This window comes from Zonotrichia leucophrys, chromosome 1 (assembly GCF_028769735.1).
Source record: "Zonotrichia leucophrys gambelii isolate GWCS_2022_RI chromosome 1, RI_Zleu_2.0, whole genome shotgun sequence".
NCBI lineage: Eukaryota > Metazoa > Chordata > Aves > Passeriformes > Passerellidae > Zonotrichia > Zonotrichia leucophrys.
This window is the reverse complement of record NC_088169.1, coordinates 95,475,555-95,499,391: the sequence shown is the minus strand read 5'-3', so window position 1 is coordinate 95,499,391 and position 23,837 is coordinate 95,475,555. Positions and strand designations below refer to the sequence as shown.

Genomic DNA, 23,837 nt, shown 5'->3' with positions numbered 1-23,837 from the left:
CCACTGAAAAGAAATGAACACACCAGAGTCTCGTTTCTGAAAGGGTTTTTTTGTCTTTTTTTTTTCCTTTTTTAAGAGCTTCATATATATATTTATATATATAAATTATTAGAATGTGTGTCAGGGCTCGGGAGTGCGTGGGAAACATCTTTTGGGTGGTTGTTTTTTTTTTCTTTTCCATAGGTGGGTTGTTGGTTGTTTTTTCCTTTAATGGTTAAGTAAATATATATATATATGGGGGACCAATCGAGAGATACAACTGTGAAATCAGAACACGCACGCAGGGGCAAGGGAGTCACAAGTTGCTACATAAAACTGCCACGTCTAATAGGATGTGCATGAGTTAAAGTACATCAATTAGGAGGGGTGAGGGGAAAGGGGCAGCCACCATCTTACAGACAGTCCCAGGACGCAGTGTCACGCCATGCCAGCTCTCCCCACGGGGCTCAGAGGGGTCACGGCGCTGATGGCAGTGTCCAAAACAGTCTGCTGGTGCTTAGCACCTCATGGCCGTGCCCCTTCCCATCAGCTGGGGACAGCACAGCCCCGTCCTGCAAACAGTCCTGCGGTGCTTTGCACCCCGATGGCTGGGACCGGACCCTCCGCAGGCAGGAGAGGCCGCTCAGCAAGGGACCTGGAACACTCTGTTTGCATCTGAAGGGATGTTGGGAGAATGGGAAGCTGCTCTGGCTAATCTGAAAAAGTTCCACGTTGCTTTTCTGTATCGCTAAGCAGTATCTTACACTTTAAAGAGGGGTGGGGTGTTGAGGAGGAATCTTGAAAAACGGCTCTTTTGTGTTTGCAGTTATTTCTTGGCTGCACCTCCTCCTGCAGAAGCAGAAAAGGCAGGAGCATCCTGTACATGAAGTCCTGCAACTCTCTGCACTTAATGCAACTGTTCCCCCAAAACAAAGGATGGAGCTCCTGCCACCCTGAATTCATGTCAGTCTTTGTCTTTCTGAGCTCTGTGCAGTACTGATTCTCTTCTCTTCGGAGCTCAGCTGAAATCACGTACCAATCGCTTCAGGTTCATTAGTGGTCTGTCAGTCCCTTCCCATTTGCTCTCCTCCACTTTTCCCAGGATGCCATCCCATACTTTTTGTCATCTTGTACTCTACTGCATGGTGGGATCAGGATGTGTCACTTTGCAGCTTCCCCTCCCCCAGGATTTGGTTGATTGATTGCTCCTCTTGAGAGAAAGACATGATGATGTCACACTGACAGTGGAAGTCCATTTAAAGGGGTTTGTCACTTTCCTTCTTCAGGTGGCTAGGACAAAAAAGAGGAACAAGGTGATAGGGAAAGGAAAAAAAGGCAATTTATACCATTCCCTGCCTTTGTTCATCCAGACCCACACAACACTGCTGGCTTGGGAGGTTTTGTAGATCCTTGGAGTAGGAGATACTGTTGAAAAGGTACAACATTCCACCTCTCTCTTTCCCAGTGTGCCTCCCCATGCACTTGGGAATTCCTAATCTTGGCAAAACTCTTATAAATGTTTTGTATTTTGGGAGGGGTATCGGTTAGTCATAACTGCATTAACATGTGTAAAACACATAGAAGTTATCTCCCCCCTCAGAGGGGAGGAGCTGAGATCTCCCAAGAGATTGAATAGCCACTTGCCCAGCAGACCTTCCTGGTGGCCAGCCACAGCTGTGCCCCGTGGCAAAGCGTCCCTGTTCCCGGTGTGGGCTTGGCCACAGCCACCCGCTCCAGGGGCAATGCTTCCCTGCTCCCGCTGCCTGTGCCTGCCCCACGCCAGGGCTGGGCCTGGAGGTGTTCCTGTGAGGAGAGAGCAGCTGCACGCACCTGTAGTAGTCCTCCTGCGTGGGGAGCGGCACGCCGTGCAGGGGGTGGTGGGCGTGGAGCCACTGCTGCTGCTCCAGGGCCAGGCGCTGCAGCTCGGCCGACTGCGCGTGCATGGCCTGCAGTTGGTGCGCCGCCGACATGGGCGCCGACAGCGAGCCCGGCAGGTCCCTGTAGGGCGCGGCTGCAGCCACAGTGACACAGAGAAGAGCCCAGTTAATGCTCCATCCAAGGCCCCACAGCTCAGCCAAGACCCTGCTGCACCCCCATTCCCACATGCAGGACCTGCTCGCCGGCCTGTCCTGTTTAACAGATCTTAGTCTGGTCCCGTGATGCCCCAGGACGCCCCTGCCCCTCGGAACTCTGCTGATGCTCTCTGGAGGAGAACAGCAGTCCCTGTGAAGTTCCTTACCAAAGAGCTGGTGGCGCAGCACTTCATTCTCATGTAGAGGGTGAGGCAGGAGAGGGTTCGGGATGGTTCCAGCTGGGTATGGTATCCGGGTGAGGTGTGATCCCGAGGCAAGCGGGTCGATTAGAGGGTGAACAGAGGCTGAGGCTGGGAAGAAAAGATACCACAAGATAATTGTCTCAGGCTTTGTAGCAAGTAACACAGAGACAGGCACAAGGCCTCACAAAACAGATATGGAGGGAGGATCAGAGTGTGTTAGGGATGGGATGATTTCACAGCTAAACAACATAGTGTCATCTCCTTCTGAGTGTTACTCTTTTTGCCTGCATCGAACTGCATGTGAACTAGTCTAGCAGAGCTCTGTCCCTACACTCCTCAGGAAGAAATGCTGTTCCTTTAGAAGTTCAGCAGGGTTCTGCAAGGACCTGCTCTGCAATCAGATCTGCACCCCATATCATGCCCATCTGTCACCCCCAACCACCCTTCACGTGCATATTTGTACTGGGTGCTTTCTTTTCCAGGTCTTATTCAGCACAGATTCTCTTTCTAGTGGTTTGGACTCCCAGCCAGACTAAGGTGCCCAGCCATGGATGGTAGGGAAAATGGACACTCACTTGTACCTTGTGCCATCTCTGAGCAGTTGCTCAGAGCCAGCATCTGTGACTGACACCAGACTCTACTGACCGCTCACAGCACCTGAGCAGGCACAACACTTTTTTCCTATTGCACTGTAACTTGGGCTTTACTTCCCTGAGACTTTAATCTTTAAACATTTTACTCTGCTTTCCTGCAGGATGTGGAAATGGAAGGGATCACCATTCAATTCTGAAGAACAGCAGCCTCCAGTTCCTTATGATTAGCCCGCCTCCTATCCCATCCCATCCCACTATCTGCAGCCACTGAAAACCAGCATTTCATTAGTCCTAAGGACACTGCCAAAGCTGTTCTAGCAGGGCTCCTCCTCCCTCTGCAGACTCCAGTGTAAGGAATGCAGTTCACAGCAGCACCACCCAGGCAGTCAGTGGGACTACAGCACTTGCACTGTGGCTCCACAGATCCGTAACAAAAGGACAGTGCAAACAATTTTGCTGGCCACTGTTCAGCAGTGTCAGTGCCTTTGGTGGGATGAGACTGGGGAAAAGGAAGAATGACCAAAATGTTGGGCTCTTCTGGCTGAAGATCTATGGCCTCAAAGTTTAATCTTGTCAGCTTTTAGGGTTCCCCAGGGCCAGGGGGAGGGAGCGCAAGGAAGGCACAGTAGGGCAGAAATCAGGGCTTTGCACAGGGCACCAGCACCACACGGCCCTTACCTGCGTGTATGGCATCCTGCTGGTGCAGGTGGAGGTGGGAGTGGATGTGGGAATGCTGATGATGATGAGGTGTCACATTGAGCATCTGCAGCCGGGCCAGAGGGTCGTTGCTGAGCGCGGCCACCCGCTCGGCGTGCTGGCGTTCGGCCGCCAGGCGCTCGGCGTAGGACATGTCGGGACGAAGGGTGGGGCCGGCTGCCAGCGCCAGCCTCTCCCGCTCCAAGTGGCCCAGCCCTGGGTGGAAGGGAAAAGCGGGATGAAGGCCGGGGGCCGTCTGCAGACTCAGCCCGCCGTGGCGTGGGAAGGGATCCATGGCAGCGGCGGGCACGGCATGGAGCTGCTCCAACTCGGCCGGTTTGACTTCAAAGCCAGGCTTGAGGCGTTCGCGCAGGTCCCGGTCCCTCAGGTCTCGTTCGCGGGCCTCGCGCTCGCGCAGCTCCCGCTCCCGCGTGGCCGGATCGCTGCTGTAGATGGCTGGCACGTTGTAGCCCAGCAGGCCCGGGTCCACGGCGCCCAGGGGCACGTAGAAAGGGTGGTTGCGGTTGCTGGGGGACATGACGTGGGGCCGGGCGTACTCGCTAAGGGTGCGCAGAGCCGGGGTGTCAGGGCCCAGGTATGGGGGAACAGTCGCTACAGCACTGCCCTGCTCGAAGGAGGGGCGGTGGGGAACCGGCCCGAGGGAGGAGCACTCGACCGGACGGCCCTCCTGGACCATCTTCTGCAAAAGAGCAGAGAGACCGGCTTCAGGGTCCCAGCGGGGAGCGGCCGAGGGGGCCCTCGAGCATCCGCCCTGGCTGAGCGGCGGCAGTGGGGCTCCCAGACCTACCACACTCCTCTCCAGCTCCCGCTCCTTCTCCCGCTCCCGCTCCTTCTCCCGCTCCCGTTCCCGTTCCCGCTCCTTCTCTTCGCGGGCCTTCTGCTCGGCCTCTCGACGCACTTTCTCCACCAAGTCTGCTCTTTTCTTGGCCAGCTTGGAGCCGTCAAGGGGCACAAAGTACAGGTCTGTGCGGGAGCAGGAGTTGAAGCCACGGTCCAGGTGTTTGTTGAATCTGGGGATGAGAGGGGAAGCCTGTCAGTGCTGACAGGGCTGGTGAGCCAGGGACAGCTACTGTGGGAATCTGAAGAGCATCATGAAAAAGGCAAAAGGGCACAGCTGCACTTCAGGCTTGGGGTGATTTCCTCTTCCCTGCCCCAAACGACCCTCCCCATCCTTTGGAGAAACCAGTCTCCCCTCACCTGGCTGACTGGCTGGCATGGCTCGGCACATCCACCACCTTGGGGGGCGGCGAGGGGCTGCGAGCAGGGGGCACGGGGCTCTCCGGGGGCTCGTACTCCTCCGACGGCTCCTGCTTGATCTGAGCAGCGCTGAGGGGCAGCGGGGGTGGCGGCGGGGCCGGGGCAGCCATGCTCCCTGGCAAGGGTGGTGCGGCAGAGGGGGCGGGTGAGGGGGCTTTGTAGCCCCCCGCCACAGGGGAAGAGGCCACCCGGTAGCCAGGAGGGGTGGCTGCACGGAAAGGGGCAGCCGAGGAAGTGGGGGGCGAGCCCGGCTTGTAGGGGGCTGGGGGCTGGAAAGTGGGGACAGGAGAGGCCGCCCGCTTCCCATAGGGGGCCACAGCTGAGGGGGGTACCGGGGGCGAGACCGTCTTGTAGGGGGCTGCAGAGGGGGAGGCCATGGTGGCGATGACGGTGGAGAGGGTGGTGGCAGCAGAGGTGACCGGAGGGCCGGCCCCATGAGCAGGGGACGGGGGTGGCGGCGGGGGGAACGTGTAGGTGGCAGGACTCTGCCCCGGTGGGTGCGTGCACATGCTGGGGTAGCTTCCCTGGGAAGAGGCAGCAGAGGAGGACGAGGAAGAGGAAGAGGATGAGGACGAGGAGGAGGAAGAGGGGGCAGCGGCCGCGGTGGCAGAGGGAGCCTGGCTGTAGGCGGCCTGGCTGTGGGGAGGGTAGAGGCGCAGCCCGTAGGTGGGATGGGAAGGGTGATGGCTGCTGGACTCCAGGCCGTGGGGGTAGCCCCCGGGGGGCTGGGGAGGAGCTGTGGCTGCTGGGGAGACGCCCCCGCTGCTCCCGTGACCGTGGTGGTGCTGCTGGGGAGGCTGCTGGTGATGGGGGGACTGGCCAGGGAAAGGCGCGGCGGGGTGGGAGCCGGCATTGCCCAGCGGGCGACTGTAAGGGGGCGGCCCCTGGCTCCAGACGGGCTGCGAGGGCAGGGAGGGCTGGGTGTACTTGGGGGGCTGGCTGGAGACGGAGAGGCCGCTAGGCGGGGGGAAGGAGTGCCCGTAGGAAGCGCTGTAGCTGGGCAGGGGCTGGCCCGCCGAGGGCTGCGGGTACTGGGCAGAGGAGCTGGAGGGCGGCAGCGGTGGCGGCGCGTACGGGTAGCGGGAGGGGGCCAGGGCCGGTGCCTTGTCCTGCCCCATGCTGTGGGGCGAGGGCAGGTGGCCGCTCAGGGCCTGCCCCACCATCCCTGGGGAGCTGGAGGCGGCCACTGCGTTGTTGAGGGGGCGCAGGGCCGGCGGGGGAGGCAGGTTGGAGGAGACGTGGGGGAAGGAAGGGGCCGAGGCCGGAGGGGCGGCCGGGGGGTTGGCTGGGGGCGTCTTTTGAGGGGGGAGCCCTCCTCCCACCGACGCCAGAGAGATTGGGGTGGTAGGGGGTGGATTGTGCTTGGCGCTGAGGGGCTGCTCACGAGCTCCTGGTGCTGGGAGCCCTCCCACTCCACCTGCAATTTTGGCCCCAACCTGGACCACATTGGCCGCAGGATAAAGGGGAGTGTGGGAGGAAGAGGAGGAGGAAGAGGAAGAGGATGAGGAGGAGGAAGGCGGAGCGGAAGGGGCAGCAACAGCAGAGGAGGAGGAAGAGGAGGAGGAGGAGGCAGGTGTCTGTGGGGCCTGAGCCTGGAAAATGCGTGAGGCCTGGCCCTCCAGCTGGGAATGGTAACTCCCTGCGGGGGCTCCCTGGGGGTGCACCTCACCCGGGAGCCCAAAGCTGGGCTCTGGCGGGCGGGCCAGGCTGTCGGGAGGGGCAGCTCCCGGCGGGCTCTCGGGGAACAGCGGGGGGTGGTGGTAGGAGTGAGACGGCCCCTGGGACAGCACGGAAGAGGAGTCGGAGTCGTTCTCCACGCTCCCAGGGCTGTAGACACTGGGCGAGGTGCTCCTGTTATCCTGGTCGATGTCCCGTGGGTCGCTGCTCATCTCATCATTGAAGCTGTGGCCGTCAAGGCTGTCAACATCGGATGGGGATGGAGGACAGGGCAACTCCTGAAGTAGGAAGGAGGAGGAAAGGGGCATTATGAGGCCTCCCAGACCATAATGACACACTTCAAGTCCCCAGAGAACTTGTTTTCTGACCTTTCTCTGTCAACCCCAGCACTAGAAAACCTCACAGAGGAAAGGAGACATTGTCTGGCAAGGTACACGTAACAGCAGTCCTCCTGCCTCATTTCCAGTGCTCTCAGGTCCTTCATGAGCATTCCATGTTCAGGAAGGAGGTAACAATGGGTACCTTGTGTAAAGAGGCAGTGAGGGAGGGCAGGAACTGTTACACACAAGGCTGAGAGGGAACAGATACAACCTGGGCAATGGGCTGTTGGCCAGGACATGGTATAACCAGTGGCATGGAGCCGCACATGCCACAGTGTGCTGTGCCAGCACAGACCCCAGACCCAGAATTGCTCTTCTTGCCCCTGCAGAGCTCTCCCTGCTCACGGAGACCAGCTCCCACCCAGACCCCTCTCACTGTTCCACTCCTTACTTCCAGGAGTTCCCCCTGTGCTTCCCAAGCCCTGCTCCTCTCCACCACCTGCTGCCTCAGACAATGTGCACTGGTGATTAGCAGTCATCATGGGTGAGGGGAACTAACAAGTGCCACTCTAAGCAAGGGAGACTAAGCTGAAAAAATACCACTGCTGAGCTGAACAGACTGTCCACGTGGAAAAATTACAGAAGTGGAACCAAGGTGGTTGAATTATAAGAACGTCTTAACACAAGCAAGCATCCCCATGTTTGCAGGCCTTTAAGGGCAGTTCCCTGAACAGGCTAACAGGGAATGGAGAAGCACAAGAGCTGAGTCTTCCAACCACCCAACCACCAATCCAGCCTGGTGCTGTCAGTATTTGGAAGAGCCCTGCCACGGCTCTGTGTGTGCATGAGCAGGTGTTGCATGACTGTCACCTGGAACCCACCATGACTTAAGCACCTCCATGTCACACTGTGCTGGGGATCAGAAGGGACTGACTCCAGCCCAACCTGCGGCTGTGCACGGAGCCAGGCTCTTAGCACTAAGCTGGAAAAGGCAGGGCACATCCCCAGCTCCAACAGCATAGCAGCCCCCTGAACACAAGGCAAATGAGACAGAGAGCCTCCATGTGCTCAGTCATCACTCACTCCTGGTGCCGTTTTTGTAGATGCCATTTAGGTTGGAAGAGCTGCAGTGGAAAACCCCCGAGGTGTCAGGGCTCCCAAGCAGTCAGAACCTCGAGCAGCACAGACAGGAAACTGCTGACTCCTTTGCTCTGGACGGGGCACATGCCAGCAGAGAGAGCTCACCTCAGTTTTGGTTTTTTTGGGAGCGTTGGTGTCCTCCCCTTCACTCTCTGAGATCTCTTCTGTTCGGCCCTGCTTGCTGCTCTTGGGGGTGCAGGATTCCTCCAACCGGCCTTTCTGCAAGGAGACAAGGAGAACACAGAGGTGGAGGGTCGTGGGGAAATCTTCCAACCCCACAGGTCTTGACAGACTGCAGGTGAGACACAGCCTCCATGGCACATGTGTCAATGACACTAGCAGCCCAACACGGACCCGGCATACAGCAAAAATGAGCACTGAAAGGGTCTGGTGAGGCTGGACACCAGTTCTTGGGAACGTGCAAGATGGTGAGGATGAGAGCAAAGAGGGATTCGGCCCATTTCAGAAAGCTAACCCAGCACGGGCTACTTGTGGATCTCTTTTGGTCTGTGTCTCTGGATCCTCAAATGGATCCCACCCAGTCTGGGCAGTCCTTGGCCACCCACACTTGTGTTCCAGCTGGTATTACCTTTGTCGCTTGTCGGGATTTCTCAGCCTTGCCATCACTGCTGGAGGTGCTGACACCACCGGGGGAAGCTCGGCCCCGTGACCTGAGCTCCTCTCGAGGCCCCGGAGTCTCTTTCTTCCGTCCACTCCGCATTGACATCTAAGAGAGGGATCACTGTGTCAGTCCTGCTTTGCACCTCCCACTGCCCCTGCTCTGTGCCCAGCCTCCCAAAGCCCCTGAACCCCTTGCACTCCACTGTGCCAAACTCATGGCCACTACCTCTGCAGGGAGCCTCAGTTCCAACCCACATCTCCAGCCTGGCTCTCGTGTCCCGCCCCCCTGTCCCACCCCACGTACTGAGTCCTTGTTCTGTCGTGTCTTCATTCTTTTGGGTGTGGGACCCCCATTCTCCTTGGCCCGGTTTGATGAAAACATAAATTTTTATGACTCCACAACCCCCTTTGGCTGTTTCCGAGGAGATGGAGATGGGCAGCTCTTCTGGAAGGGGGAATTACACCAGCCAGGCAATGAGATCCCTCTGGATCCTGAAAGGCAGACAAGCAGATGAGGGGGGAGACAGACTGAGTGAACTATAGAACACTCTTTCATGGTTTGCTATAGAAATATGACAAAATTATTATTGTTTCCATATTTAGAGACTCGAGTCTATTCACCAAGAATGCAATAAACTCTCCCATCAGTGTGGGAAAAGATTTGCCCACTGCCATATTCAATTTCCAGTTTCTAGGAGTGATATGTACACGATGCGAGGTATTCATTTTTAATGGCTTCAAACTGAAAGAAGGCAGATTTAAATTAGATTCTAGGAAGAAACTCTTTTACTCTGAGGGTGATGAGGCACTGGAACAGGTTGCCTCAGGGATCCCCCTGCCCTGGCAGTGTTCAAGGCCAGTCTGGATGGAGTTTTGAATAACCTGCTCTTGTGGAAGATACCCCTGTCCATGGCAGGGATGTTGGGAGTAGATGATCTTTAAGGCTCCTCTTAATCCAAGCCATTCTGTGATTATCTCATTCTATGATTTGGGGCCCAATAATGCTGCTTTGGAGGATGCAAGAAAGAACAGTTATCATGATGTTATCTGTCTTCCGGAATAATGTTAGTATTTTCCTTTCCTTGGGCAAAAAATAACAGGAAAGTGTTTTGATATGTTCCAAATTACAATTTTTCTGACTTTGTTAGGTCATCTTCACTCTTGTTGTCAGTGCAGAAAGTTCCACCACCCTTACCTGGCCATGTGCTGCCATCTGCTAGCCCTGTGTCATCTGTCATTCAGCAAAGTGGCCTTTGCTGAAGGGCACTGTACAGCCCTGCCCTCTCCAGAGCACATCCACATGCACTCATGCACCACCACGTTGTGCAGGAAATGTGACAAGTCTTGCTCGGGCTGTTCCATGCCCGAGGTACACAAATAGGTGCGAGAAAACACATTTAGCTCTGCTTTTACTCGACACCATCACCAGCTCTGTTTAGCCTGGCGTGCCTGCCAGGGTCTCCTCCTCCTCAACACTTGATGTTTCTGTGTACCAGACCGAGTCACACTGAGGGATGCAGAGTACATCCTTACACTTTGCAGCAGCAGGAAGATTTCTGAGACCCCTCCAGAACAATTTACAGCTTTGTGCCATGTCCAAAAGCATTTTATTGTAGAATTTAACACCCTGTTGTATCACACAGTTCCTACCCTGGATATGAAAGTACCATGTTTGTGTTAGTCTGGGAACTGGAGGAAATTATTCAGGGATACTGGTCCTGAGGTTAGCCTGCTTGAATCCAGCAAGCTAAAGACCTTTTGCACTGCTCTGCACTGCACACACATAACCAAAAAGACTTTATCCTTCCTAAGCCTGTCATCTGAGTTGCTATACTCAGCCTCTGGAATGGACAATCTGAAAAACAAGGGAATGTGTCCCATGGAAGAGGCACCAGCAGAAAAAAGCTACAACTACTGGGTTTTATTCTCTCATCTGGAAGCACAGAGGAATTTTGTGAATAAGAAGCCTATGGATTTGGGGCTCCTGAAGACCATCCCACACCTGGAAAAATCACCTTCCAGCCAAGCAGTGCAGGAGCAATCTGGATGACTTCTATTCCTCTGAGAAGGGAACTGAAAACAGGGATCAGAGCAAAAGCACCTGACAGGAGAACTCTCAGATGTCCTGTGCAGCCCTGTGTGGCCCCAGGGTCACTGCTTTCCACTGTCTTCATCTGCCTGACCATGAAATGGGAGTAATGACACTGGCCTGTCTCTTCTGGGGCTCCACATCTTCCCTGACCAACGCTTACAGAAACCCATCCGGAAGGTACTTAGGAAAATCAGGGGATTGTTTGTTTTAATTCCATTAATATTTTATTTGACCTTCATCACAAGAGCCCCAGGGGGACTCATCCAGCATTAATTCCCACACACATCAATTCATTAACTGAGACCTCTTCTTTAATAGGAAAATAGCTGATGGTGGTTTGTAACTGACCTAATGGAGGCAGAGCCCACTCCCAATCCCCACCCGCTGACTTGTTTTACAGGCTCATGTTTCTGTCACGCTTTGGCCTTTGGTTGCTAATTCAGCCAGTTACACTGATGCTGTTTCAGATAAGCATCCAGTATCAACATTTCTTATGTGAAACAAACGACTGTCATACCTAAGGTGATCCTAACTTAACTCAACTTTGACTCATGCCATGGTGGCAAACTGCAGTCAGTCTGAAGGCACAGCAGCAGGCTACCAGTGTCACTGCTCCCTGCATTCCACAGGGATGCCACCCACGCCTCCCACACCAAAGCCAGAGTGATAATGCAGCACACAGGTCTCGCTTCAGCTTTCCAGCAACCCTGGAATGACAATTACCATCCTCTTCCCAGAGAAGTCAGTCAGCAGGGAAATAACATGCAGCCAGCCACACGAAACTTCCCTTTTTCAAAGGGATACCCACTCCGTACTTATTCCAACCGCTGAATATGCAGTAAGAAACAAAGCCAGAAACAAGCAGTGGTATTTCAAGAGACATAATCAACCACTGACTGAGGCAGAAGTTTCTGTCACTTAGACAGTGAAGACTTCACTAAAATATGTAAGAGAACTGATGCACACATTATTAGTATAGCAGTATAGCAACTGTTATGGCCAGATGAGAGGATCACAAATCTATCTTCTAATTTTAACATCTATGAAATTAAAGCCTGCAATGCGAGCCTGTACAACTAGTAAGTTACACCTCACCCTTCCCATCACTGAAGATCCCTGCAATGTCTCTGAAGGGTTCTTAGGGCTTCATGGTTTTGGTTAGGAGGTGAGACGTGACAGGCCTGCTGTGGAAGGGTTAACCTTTCCCTGGCCCTGTGAAGCCCTTCACAGGTTCAACTGAGTTATGAGGCATTGCAAATTGCAATTTTCTGTTTGTGTTTCATACAGCCCAGCTTGGCTTGGCTTATTGCCCAAACCCCTCCATATTCTCCTGCAAGCCCTGGTGAAGTCTCCTGCGAGCAACACACACTCAACAGGCATCCCCCACGTGGCATTCAAAATGGATCCTGCTCCTCCTCCTCCTCAGCTCCAAGTAATTCTCCTTCCCAAAGCCTGGACCGTCCTGCACCACCAGCCACAAGCATACGAGGTTCGGCTTTTCTTTTGTTGAAGGACACAGATGGGTTCTCTCCTTCCCAGGCTGTCATGTGGAGCAATTCTTCCAGGTAACCAAACTGGAAACAAGTCCATCTCAAATGAGAAGCACTCAGGTTTTACCTCGTAAAAGCAGGCTGAATGTTTGTCCTTGGCTCAGGAGAGCATTTACACATTAGGCTGTGGCTTTGAGGAAATAAACTTTCCTGGACTACGACAGAAACAGAGGAAATGGGAACCAAGTTTCTGGGGTGGTATTTGAGGGCTTGGCCAGAAGTGTAAATGACAAACCAAAGCTCTGCACATGCTGGGGCTGCACCCATCACATCTCCAGCAGCCAGGACACGTTTCCACCGAGACCAGGAAGACAGGGAGATGCTGCCAGAGCCATGAAGGGTTTTCACACTTCAGCAGGTGCTCAGTGGCAGAGCAAGCCCCAGGATGCACAGCCCAAGTCCAGGGCTCCAGCCTGCTTGAGAAGATCAAACACCAGCCAAGGTCCAGCTAGCCCTCTCTGAGGCCAGTGCCAGCAGAAGGGAGAGATGAAGGCTCATGCATCAGTGTCATTTAAGAAAAAGAGCTAACATTATCCCTTTTTTAGTTTATTTACTACAGACTAAGCCAGCTTCCACTAGATGCTAGTCCATGCAAGTAGATGCTAGTCCATGGAAGTTTGGAGCAAGGAGTCAGTGGAATGCCTGCTTTAACCTAAGTACAGATGTTCTGAAGTGCAAACCTCTTGTCTTCTTCATCTGGGAATTGTTTAAAGTACACAGTGACTACTCTTTAAGTCATTTTCTGAAATGTAGGAATCACATCCAAAATCCTACGTGAAATCCAAGGTATTTGGTATGCAAAGGCAGGGATTCAGAAGTTGGATGTGAGAATTAAACTGAGTCTGCTTCTCTGCAATTCAATAGCTCTCTGTTCCCATCCTGTTTTTTCTCTTCCCACTTCTACAAAGAGATGGACTAGCACTGGAGGGAGGAACCAGGGTGGCAAAACGACCACAGCTGCTTTTTAACACATTGCAGATGCTGAAAAGTGTCCTGAAAATAAGCTGGAATGTTAACTGATGGATCCTTCTTGATGGGTAAAGATCACTAAGAAGAAGAGTAGTATGTGTGTATATATATATGACTGCTCAATGAATGACGGAATGATAGTCCCAAATATTTTTAACTCCTGTCTCAATCTGCCTCATTTTGTAAAATGAAGGGAATTTTTCCAGAAACCTAATCAGTTTTAATGATTGCACACAATCTTGAAAACATTAAGTTTTGTCCCAGACACTACAATCAGACAAGATGAAGTACTGCATTTCCCAATGGCTAATTACCTGATTTCATGCTTGAACCCTGGCATTTCACTATGGGGCATGATGGAGAAAGAGAGGGAAGGAAGAGGAAGGGCACCATGTTCAGTGTTGGACAGCAACGAGAAAACAGGCCAGGGTTAAGGTTGCACGTCACCATCTTTTGATACATACCTGTAGCACGACATTACTGTAAAAGAGAAAATGACTCTGTGAGCAAAGGGATTAGGGTGCCAAAATGGTTGAATACCAAGATGGCAAACATTTGTGGCCAATATTATCCTGGGTGTGAATATTGCCATGACTGGCAAATCTATATTCAGTAAATCTTGTTAAGAATAAATACACGAAGGTATACAAATGAAAGGTAGTTTTCAAACAAAGGCATTTTCCTATCTCCTACAAAGTAACTACAACACTGGGTGGATGCAGGGGCTGTGAACGCAGGCTGGGAAGTGAATTAATCAAAGAACAGGACTCCTGCAGGGCACTCTCATGCAGCTCACTGCACCCAGAGACCCCAGGATCAGAGCACACGCCTCCCAGTCCTCTGCAGAGCCCTCCACAAGGGCTGGGACAGGCACATCCAACCTCCAGCAGCCATCAGGCACGGGCAGGAAGGGCTGAGATCTGCCCTGCCAGCCAGGTTTGGCAGCTCAGTGTTATGTGGCAAACTCAGGCAGAAACACCTACAACACAAGTGCAAACTCTGACTACTGCTCAAGAGGTCAAAATATAAATCCAGTATGAAAATAGTGACAGCTGTCAATTTTTGTTATTTTCCATAAAGACACGGATTTCATACTGGCAGTGTACTGGAATTTCACTGGATTCTTCTGTCTTCAAAATATAATAGCATAGAATGGGTCGCTATGTGATGTGTTAAAATAAATATTAACAAAAAATGTAAATGTATGCTTTCAGAAACTCCACTCTGTGCCAGAGGGTGAATCACACACACTTTTAATACACAAGCTGAATGGACTCTCTCAATTTACATCTATCTATCTAAGAGCTGATTCACAATCCCATCCTAAGAAGTCAGGTTTGAGATCACCTGAGGAAACTGAACATGAACAATTCCATGGGACCCAATGAGATGCATCCCAGGGTCTTGAGGGAGCTGGCTGACATAGTTGCCAAGCCAGTCTCCATCATATTTGATAACTGGATGGATGGCTCCATCCAGAGTTACAGTCCACAGCTGAATGTCAAACTGGAAACCTTGAACCAGTGGTGTCCCCCAAGGATCTGCGACCAATATATTTAATATCCTCATCAATGACACAGATGGTGGGATAGAGTGCACTCTCTGCAAGCTTGCAGATGACACCAAGTCAAGTGGTTGATAGGCTAAAGGAAAGAGATGCCATTCAGAGGGACCTTGACAGGATTGAGGAGTGGAAGCATGTGACACTCATGAAATTCAACAAGGTGAAGTGCAGGTCTTGCACATGGGTCAAGGCAATCACCAGGATCAGTATAGACTGGGGAATGAAGAGGCTGAGAGCAGCCCTGTGGCAAAAATCTTCCAATAGAGGTGGACAAAAAAATGTCCTAAGCTGCATCAAAAACAGCACTGGCAGCAGGGTGAGGGAGAGAATTCTGCCCCTTTGCTCTGCCCTGGCAAGACCCCAGCTGGAGTGCTGCAGCCAGCTCTGGGGTCTCCAGCACAGCAAGCACAGGGATTTGGGACAATTCCCTGAAAGGAGGGGGTAGCCAGGTGGGGATCAGCCTCTTCTCCCAGGCAACAAGTAATGGGACAAGAGGAAATGGCCTCAAGCTGTGCCAGGGGAGGTTCAGGCTGGACATCAGGAAGCATTTCTTTATTGAAGGGGTGGTGAGGCCTTGGAATGGGCTGCCCAGGGCAACAGTGGAATGTGTTCAAGAAATGACCAGACATGGCACTCAGTGCTATGGCTTAGTTGACAAGGTGATGTTTGGCCAATGGGTGGACTCGATGATCATGGAAGTCTTTTCCAACCTTAACGGTTCTGTGATTCTGAGATTCTAAGCATGGTGGCTTATAAGAAAGGTAGAGTGACAATTTTTACCAGAGCCTGCAGTGACAGGACAAGGGGCAATGGCTTTAAACTGAAAGAGGGCAGGTTTAAATTGAGTATGAGGAAGAAACTCTTTTCTATGAGGGTGGTGAGACACAGGAACAGGTTTCCCAGAGAAGCTGTGGATGTTCCAACTCTGTAAGTGTTCAAGGCCAAGTTGCAAGGGACCAGGAACAACCTGGTCCAGTGGAAGGTGTCCTTGCCCATGGCAGGAGGGATGGAACTGGATGATGTTTAAGGCCCCTTTCAATCCACACCAGTCCATCATTGTATAAAATATCCTAAAATTATTTTTAAATAACACCTCCCATGCAAAAAAAAAGATTCATCTTGAGGCAACAGCTTCAATCCTTCTTATATGTACTTGTTGGCAAATTCACTTGTCAAGCTACCTATGTGCTCTTTCTCTGCAGTAAAATAATAAATAAAAATTAAAATGCTCATGTTTCAGGAAAGGGTGCCAAATAAGAATACTAAAAATAACTGTGCAGAGCACTGGCAGTCTTAGGAGATAAAGCTAGTTTACATTTTATTAAGCCTATATTAATGTTTTGTTTTCTTAATTTTGCACAACCATGAGGAGCAAGAATGTTATTTTGAGTATGAAAACTAATTCTGGAATCTCCATTCAAATAAAAATGTATCTGTTAAAAAAAAATTACGATTAACAGACTGAAATAACAAAGCTAAAGCAAGGTAATAAATAATAAAAATATTCATGCATTTAACAATAGCTTAATTTACAGCATAGAAGAAGATATTAATTTTTGCAAAAGCAACTGAAAATAAAGTTTGATTCACTAAATGAAGGTTAGATGTACTAAAGAAGGTTATGTTAATCGTAAAACAATTCCTGAGGGCACAGTAAAATGACTGTTAAGTATGTAACAGATTTACTTAAAAATCCCAGCAGAATCATTCTGTCTCCCCAGAGGAGGGCTTCCAGATCTCTCAGAGATACAGGCTGGCAGAGCCCAGTGCTGGATCAGGAAAAAAACCACACTGGGCTCTGCCTTCTGCAAGTGGGATGGAGCCTAGAGATGCATGCTCCAGAGGAAGGACACATCACATTCCCCACACTCACTATTTTATGAAGTGCAGCATCTTCTATATTTGCAGCACCTGAGAGCACACCTTACCTGTGGAGCTGTTAGGGGCCCAGGATCTGTGTAACACCTCACAGCCCTCTTCTGATACACAGAGGTCCCTTTGCTAAGAATGCAAAGCAAATTACTCAGAGACATCACAGGATGGTTGCCCAGAGACTCAAAGGAGGATGCCAGAGCTGGAAGGGACATCCAGACTCTGAGCTGACCAGTGCAACTCACAGTGATGCCCTTTGGATATCAAGTGATATAAAGTGATATCCTTTGGACATAAGAGGTGGATCCATGAAATGGCACCTTGACATCCAGCAGCCATCGAGAAAGCAAACTGCATGTTAGAATTTCCTGAGGAGAACATCATTATGCCCCCACACAAACCTATGGCTTTCCCACATCTTGAAATGTCTGTGCAATTCTGCTTCTTCCATAGGAACCAGAAGGGGCAAGGAAGAGGCACAACTGAGTGGGTTAGACATCTCTGTCCAGAGAAAAGATTACTGAAGTGAGGACGTGACTGGGGACCTAAAGCCATATATAAAAATTAGAGGTTAGGTAGAAAATATTTTTTTCCTGTCTTTTCCAGTACAAATTTGATGACCCTCAAACAACACTACAAAGAAACATGTTCAAAAACAGCTAAAAAGAGTAGTTCTTCAAACAAATAGCTACAGAATTTCCAATTAAAGGACACCATGGGTGCTAGAAGGTTCTATGTGTTTGATGGGAGACTGGAGAGTTTCATTCAAGAGAGAATCACTGGCACTTTCTGGATAGCTAGAAACAGCTGGAAGCTGTAGGAGTATCAGGGGAAAATGGCACAGGATTGGATTGGACTAGATTAGATAAGATTAGAAAATTACATTATTAGATTAATGGTTGGACTCAATGATCCCGGAGGTCTTTTCCAACCTAAGGATTCCATGACTTTGCAGCCACTGACCCAAGGGACACCCTTTAGATTCTCTGTTTGCAGGGATTCATGAATGACAGCAAAGACAACACGAGAGCCACGCGTGCCAAGGGCAAGCATGTCAACAGGATGAAGATGGACAGACACATCCAGAAGGAAAGAAGTGAACTAGGGACAGGGAAATGGCCAGAGGAACAGCAGTACAGCAGATATGAGTCACTGGTAAACTTCGAGTCACTCCCAGGCTTGGGATCCCACAGCTTCTCCTTGGTCTACTTGCCAAGGACCGGCCAAGTGGGATGATCCTGCCCTCATCCCTCATCTCTCATCCCAGAAGTCTGAAAAGACTTCTAAGAAGGCTATTCTGCAATGAATGAAATTCACCAGTGCACAGAGAAAGGAATATTTTTCAGGAGCAGGAAAAGAGAGGTGATTTTCACCTGAATGCACCCAGGATTGGTAAGGCAATTATGGGAGTAGCGCATGCCATTTTTACCTGTGTACTCCAAAAAGGATGCTGACAAATTGAGAAATGTGATTAACTCCTCCCCCTTATAACCTTAAGCTAAATAAGTATAGCTTACTTCAGAAAATGTTAAAAGACTTGAAGATGGCCTATGAGCACTACAAAGGAAGATTTCTGACAGCTCTTTAACCTACACAACAAAGACCCCCATATCCAATGGATAAACCCAGACAAATCGAACAGAGGAATGGTGCAAAATTTGAAAAGCAGGAGAAATTATTCACTTGAAAAACTTGCATAGGAATGCAAGTAGCGTATCACTGAAATTTTTAAGGGTTTTCTTTTATTTTATTGTAAAATAAATGCTCTTTATATTTTCTGCACAGACCATCCAGTTGATGAGAACAGGTTTTTCAATACTAAACTCATTAGTAGTCATAGAATTTGGCCAAAAGGTGATGGGTTCTAGTAGCTCTGGTGAAAATGGACTTTGAAGGCAATGGTCTAGCAATGTATGAGGAAAGCCTGATGGATAACCATGACTGGATAAACCATTCTTCATGGAGGGCGGGCCCTCTTTATGTGTCTGGCAAACCCTGAATAATTCTGAGGTAAATCACTTCATCTGTTGCACTGCCTGAAAGAAAAAAACAGCAGTATATCCAAAATATTGTGCTATAGATACACTTTATATCCAATACACTCTGCTATATATATCAATATAAAATTTAATAACTATATAACATTATATTTTATACAAGATATATTATATTATACAAACTACCATATATATTGTGATATACACACACACATAAATATATATATACACATAAAGTAAATCCAATTCACTATCCAAACAGAAGAAGGTTGCTCAAATGCAACCTTCACTTAAGTGATCTATAGTGCAGAAAGACCTTGTGTAAGAAACAAGCTATCACCAAGTGCACTGTACAGCAGGCAAGTACAAGACTAAAATTTTCCAGCTAAATTCTCTGTGATGAAGAATGTCACCAGGGCAAGAGACATGAAGCAAGATTGAGAGCAACCAGCTCCCCTTCTTCAGCCAAGCCCAGACAGACCATCATTGGCTGAAATTGCCTGGAGAAGATATTGCAGTTAGCCTTTGGTTTGTAGGTGAAAATACTGCCACAACGATCAATCAAACATTGATATTTTTACAGGAGGAGACAACAACAAATCAGTGTTTGCTGCCACAACAGACACAGAAAACAGACAGAAACTTCTGCAGGTGGATTATCAGAGCTGGAAGCCAGGCACTGCTTCTGAAGGGACTGCTTCCTCACAAAGTTGACTTCTGTTGAACTTGGCCAAGTTATCCCCAAACATCTGAAGCCCAAACAGCCAACCAGACTGGTAGGGAGGTGAAGCTCAAGCCACTTGAAGTGGAATCATCCCCTTGTGTTTCACCATGCTCCATACACACCTCAAGGACAACACGGGCTGTGGGCCCACCACTGCCCAACACGTGACTGAAGGACAGAAAGATTCGCCAGTGCTCATCTCAACGGGACAAAGAGCAGTGGGACATGCACCTGGCCAGCCTGGCCACACAGGCCTGGGCACTGCTGAGCCTCAGGAGGTCAGGGAAGACACTGAGAGGGAGCACCTCATGTCCATGTTAAACCATCCGCTGTGACCAGACTCCAGCAGGGATATCGGGAATTAGTTCTGCAGAGAATACCTACCCTAGGTGTGCTCTCTTGGTTAAGAGCATGACTTCTTCAGAGATGCCTTCTCTTTTGAACAGTCAGAACTTGTGTTGCCTTCTCCTTCAGCCTTTAAGAAGTTTGTAAAGCAATGCTATTTTGTACTTCACTAGACATAGTCTTCAAGAAGTACAGATGGAAGAGATAAAGTGATAAACACAAGAAATATATATGTCATGCTTCCAAAGCATCTCCTAATGGAGGCAGAATGAGACCAGAAAATCCAATGAAGGCAAGAAAATAGTTTATCTGTCCAAAAGACACTGGGAGAAATAAATGAATTGGGGAAGATAAAGTCTGACAGAAGAGAAAACCAGGTTCTCAAAAGAAAAGGGATTACACAAGGAGGAAAAATATAAGATGGCCTAACATTCAGGTAGGTATTTAAGGAGGGGCACAGCTGAACATGTGCACAAACCAATTCCAGAGATTGCATTTGCAAACATTATTACACCCCAGACCTGGTAAATAAATAAACCTTCCCTACACAGCTCTGTATTCCACATGGACTGCTCCTCTCAACTCCACCTCCATCCCAAGAAAAACACTGATGAACATGAGAAGGCTCCAGGACAAACCGGGAAGGTGTACAAGGAGTGACAGGAGCTGAGCTTTGGGAGGAGAAAAGCCTGCCTGATGTATTTCACCCACAAAATAAATCAGGATGGAATATTTCAGTTGGAAGGGACCTACAATGATCACCTGGTCTGACTGGACTAGATGCTCCTCCTCCTCTTGAAGAACAATACAGATCAGGCTGCTTTTAGTACAGCAATCTCACCATGCTATAGAATCACAGTTCCTTGCATGACCATTATCATTTTGGAATACAAGTACATCCACAAGAAATGTCATCATAACTCCTTGTTCAGGCAAACCTAAAGGTGAGAATGCAAGAACCTTTCAGAGGTATCCAAGGGGTACAAAACCCAGAGGAGGAGGCAAATGCATATGAAGAGAGGTAAAGGCAGGTCACTGCAGCAGGTTAAACCTGTTCATCTTGTTCATTAAGATTCACTGCACATTTAATTTTCAAATGTTTGGAGGTTTTTATAATTTCCAGCATGAACCGTGGTACTACAAGTTCACTCTTTGGCCATGCTTGAAAAGCTCCATGGTGAATCATAACTGGGAAAGTCTGGTTTCAAAGATCAGGTCATTCCTAAGAAGTTGGGGAAACACACAAATGATTGGTTGTGCCATCACTAACAACAGACACAAAATAACATTAACAACTTGGCCAAGAAACAGGACAAGAGAGAACGAGAACAATTCCAAATGAACAATTTGATCATTCACATTTACAAGTGTCCCATCCATGGGTAATGACCGTGGAGCTCCAACCCCTTGGGAATGCGTGTGCAGCACAGCAGTGATTCACAACACCCTGGGGCTTAGAAGAAAAGAGAGTCCTGCTTTCAACTCAAGACAGCTGTGGCATTCTCCAGTGGGAGGTCAAGGCTGAACTCTGCAGCTTTAGGCAGCTCACACCTGAAGGGTGTGTAACCATGCTCCAGCACTCAGGTGGACACAAAATGAACGGCATTTCCAACTTCTCCTTCGCTCTCCTGCTGCACACCTCAGGATAATGGCCCACCACTTTCTCCTCACTTTTTTAAGGCTGGAAAGCATAGCAGCTCCGATTCAATCCACCCAGTACAACCAGAAATAATGACAACAGATTTGGGCGCCGAGCTCGGTAAGGACACGCTGCTTCTCAAGGCACAGCCCAGAAAAAACAGACCCTGCAGACAAAAGCCCTACAAATTCTTACAGTAGCCATCCTGGCAAACGAGGAATCGGCTGCGGAACTCAAGGCAGCCACGGCACTGAGGCAAACGCAAGGAAAGACACTGCCCATCTGGAAAGCAACTTCGGGAACGTACAATAGCTATCAGGGCACAACTCCACGGCGAGCAAAGGCGGCGTGCAAAGTAATGCCACGGTGACCAAATGGCTGCCACTTCAACAGCACAGCGGCCACTCGGCAAAATACAGCCGGCAATTCGCTGGGCAACAGCAGCCGGGCCGGCCACAGGCCAGCAAGCCAGAACAGCCACGGGCTCCATGGCATAGCCAAAAGGGCGACGTGGGAATGCCACCTCTCCAGGAATTCTGAATAACAAACGGACAACCAGCCGGACACACCGAGGATCTGGGCCGGTTCAAGCGGAGCGCAGCGGCCACCGCGATGCCACCCGGCCGTACGGGGTCTGGCCAGCGCCCAGGTCCTCGGGCGGCACCCTGGCGTGCCAACGGAGGGGCAGCGGCAAGGGGCGAATCCCACCCGCGCCCGCTGCAGCCACGGCGGGGAGAGCCGAGGCTCTTTTCGGTCCCGCGATGGAAACGTTATTCCCAGCTCCTCCTGCCCGCTCCCCGGCCGCACCTGGGCAAGCGGGGACAATACGGGCCCCCCGCGAAGGCAGGCGGGGCGGGAGCCGGTCCCCTCGGGCGCTGTGCCGCCCCGCTCCCCGCACGGCGCCGGGCCGCAAACTCCCAGCTCCCGCCGCCCGCGCCCCCCGGGCCCTGCCCCCGCCGAACTTCCCGCCGCAGGGAAGGGGGGCTCCGCGGGCGCTGACGTCACGCCGGGCGCGCGGCGGGGGGTGTCCCCGCCCCGGGACCCCCGCGGCGGGCGCGGAGCCCCGCGCGACCCCCGCCCCCCGTTCCGGAGGGAAGGCGCCGCGCCGCCGTCCAGCTCCAGCGCAGCGCAGCCCGGGCGGGCGGCGAGCCCCGGGCGGGCAGCGCCCCCCGGCGATGGCGGAGCGCCCCCAGCCGCGGCCGGGACCCCCGCCCCGCCGAGCCCCCGTGCCCCGCGGCGCTGTCCCGGCTCCTTGCCGGCCCCTCGGCGCATCCGCGCCGGGGCAGGGACCGCCGGGGACCCTTCCCCAGCGCCGCGGGGGTTAATCGCACTCTCGCCCCTCCTGCCCCCCCCAAGTTTGGTGCTTCCCCCCCCCGCGCCGCCTCGCTCCCCATCCCGACAGACGGACCGGAGGGCTAAAATCCAGCCGCGAAAGAATGCAGCGAGTGGGCGACAATGACAAGCGGGGCGGGAGCGGCTGCGAGCGGGCGAGGGACTCACCGGCGGCTCCTGAGGGGAGGTCGAATGAAGGGAGGAATGGAGGCGGCGAGGAGCGGGGGGCAGGGATTTAAACGCTGCCCCCCCTTCTCTTTTTTTTTTTTCTCTTTTTTTTTTTTTTTTTTTTCCCTTTCCTCCCTCCTCCTTTTCCGCGCTCCCTCGTTTCCTCTCGCGGCTCCGGAATAACCGGTCGGTGGCAGGGACAGCGGCTCCGGGAGGGGGGGTGCGGCGGGGAGCGGGGCCCCCCCGCCCCGCGGCTGTGTCGCCCCCTCTCCCGCCGCGCTCAGGCGCCTCCGCCAGCGCCCCGCCGCCCTCCCATCGCTCCCACCGCTGCCCGCCTTAGCCACCTCCCATTTCCGAAGGGCCCAGAACGAGCCCCCTCCCCCGCCCCTCCGCTCCGCGCTCGCCGCCGCCCCTCCCCGCGAAACACCCCACACGCCCCGCACCCCCCAACCCACCCGTGGGCAGCGTGGGACGGGGGAGGAGGAGACGCGGGCGCGGGGCGAGCAACCGGCCCGGCCCCCTCCGCGGCCGCGCCCCGCACCGCTGGGCCCCCGGCGCTGGCACAAAGGCCGGGCGAAGCGGGGCAGAGAGAGCCCGGCGGAGCGTTTTTGGCAGGACGGGCCCGGGGCGGCCGAGGGCTGCGGGGGGGGGGCGGCGGCCGGCCGGGGCTGCGGCAGGGCCTCCCGGGGGGCGGGGGCGGCGGCCGCCCGACGGGCGCTGCTCATCGGCGTGCGGCCGCGCGCGCATCCATGCCCCGATCCCGCTTCCCATCCCCCGCCCGGTTGCCAGGCAACGGCACAAAGGGAGCGCGAGCCTCGTGCGGGGGCCGCTCCGCACTGCCCGCACCGGGCCCGGCCCCCCCCGGTACCCGCGCACGCACACACGGCGGCGGCGGCGAGCGGGGACCCCCGGCTCACTGGCGCACGGCAGCGGCGGGATGCGGGATCCGGCTGGCGCGGGCCTCGCCCGAGCGGCGCCACATCGCCACCCCGCCGCCTGCCGCGGC

The 23,837-nt window shown here is 52.4% G+C and overlaps 1 protein-coding gene across 3 annotated transcripts; it reads right to left on the bottom strand.

Annotated features, from left to right (window-relative positions):
* Positions 1–30: 30 nt before the first annotated feature.
* Positions 31–23,470, bottom strand: ATN1 (atrophin 1). 3 transcript variants are annotated; one of them, XM_064723666.1, is made up of 10 exons: positions 23,287–23,470; positions 8,884–9,071; positions 8,548–8,685; positions 8,064–8,177; positions 4,762–6,776; positions 4,352–4,574; positions 3,526–4,243; positions 2,219–2,362; positions 1,810–1,990; positions 31–1,269 (listed from the first exon to the last, which is right to left on the bottom strand). In XM_064723666.1, exons 2-10 carry the CDS (start codon positions 8,959–8,961, stop codon positions 1,236–1,238), a joined length of 3,645 nt encoding a protein of 1,214 aa, XP_064579736.1. In that variant the 5' UTR covers positions 8,962–9,071; positions 23,287–23,470; the 3' UTR covers positions 31–1,235. The 3 variants fall into 3 exon arrangements, with proteins under 3 accessions (XP_064579736.1, XP_064579725.1, XP_064579747.1); XM_064723655.1 differs by lacking the exon at positions 23,287–23,470 and adding an exon at positions 22,832–23,152; XM_064723677.1 differs by lacking the exon at positions 23,287–23,470 and having other exon boundaries at positions 8,884–8,925.
* Between the last annotated feature and the right edge of the window lie 367 nt (positions 23,471–23,837).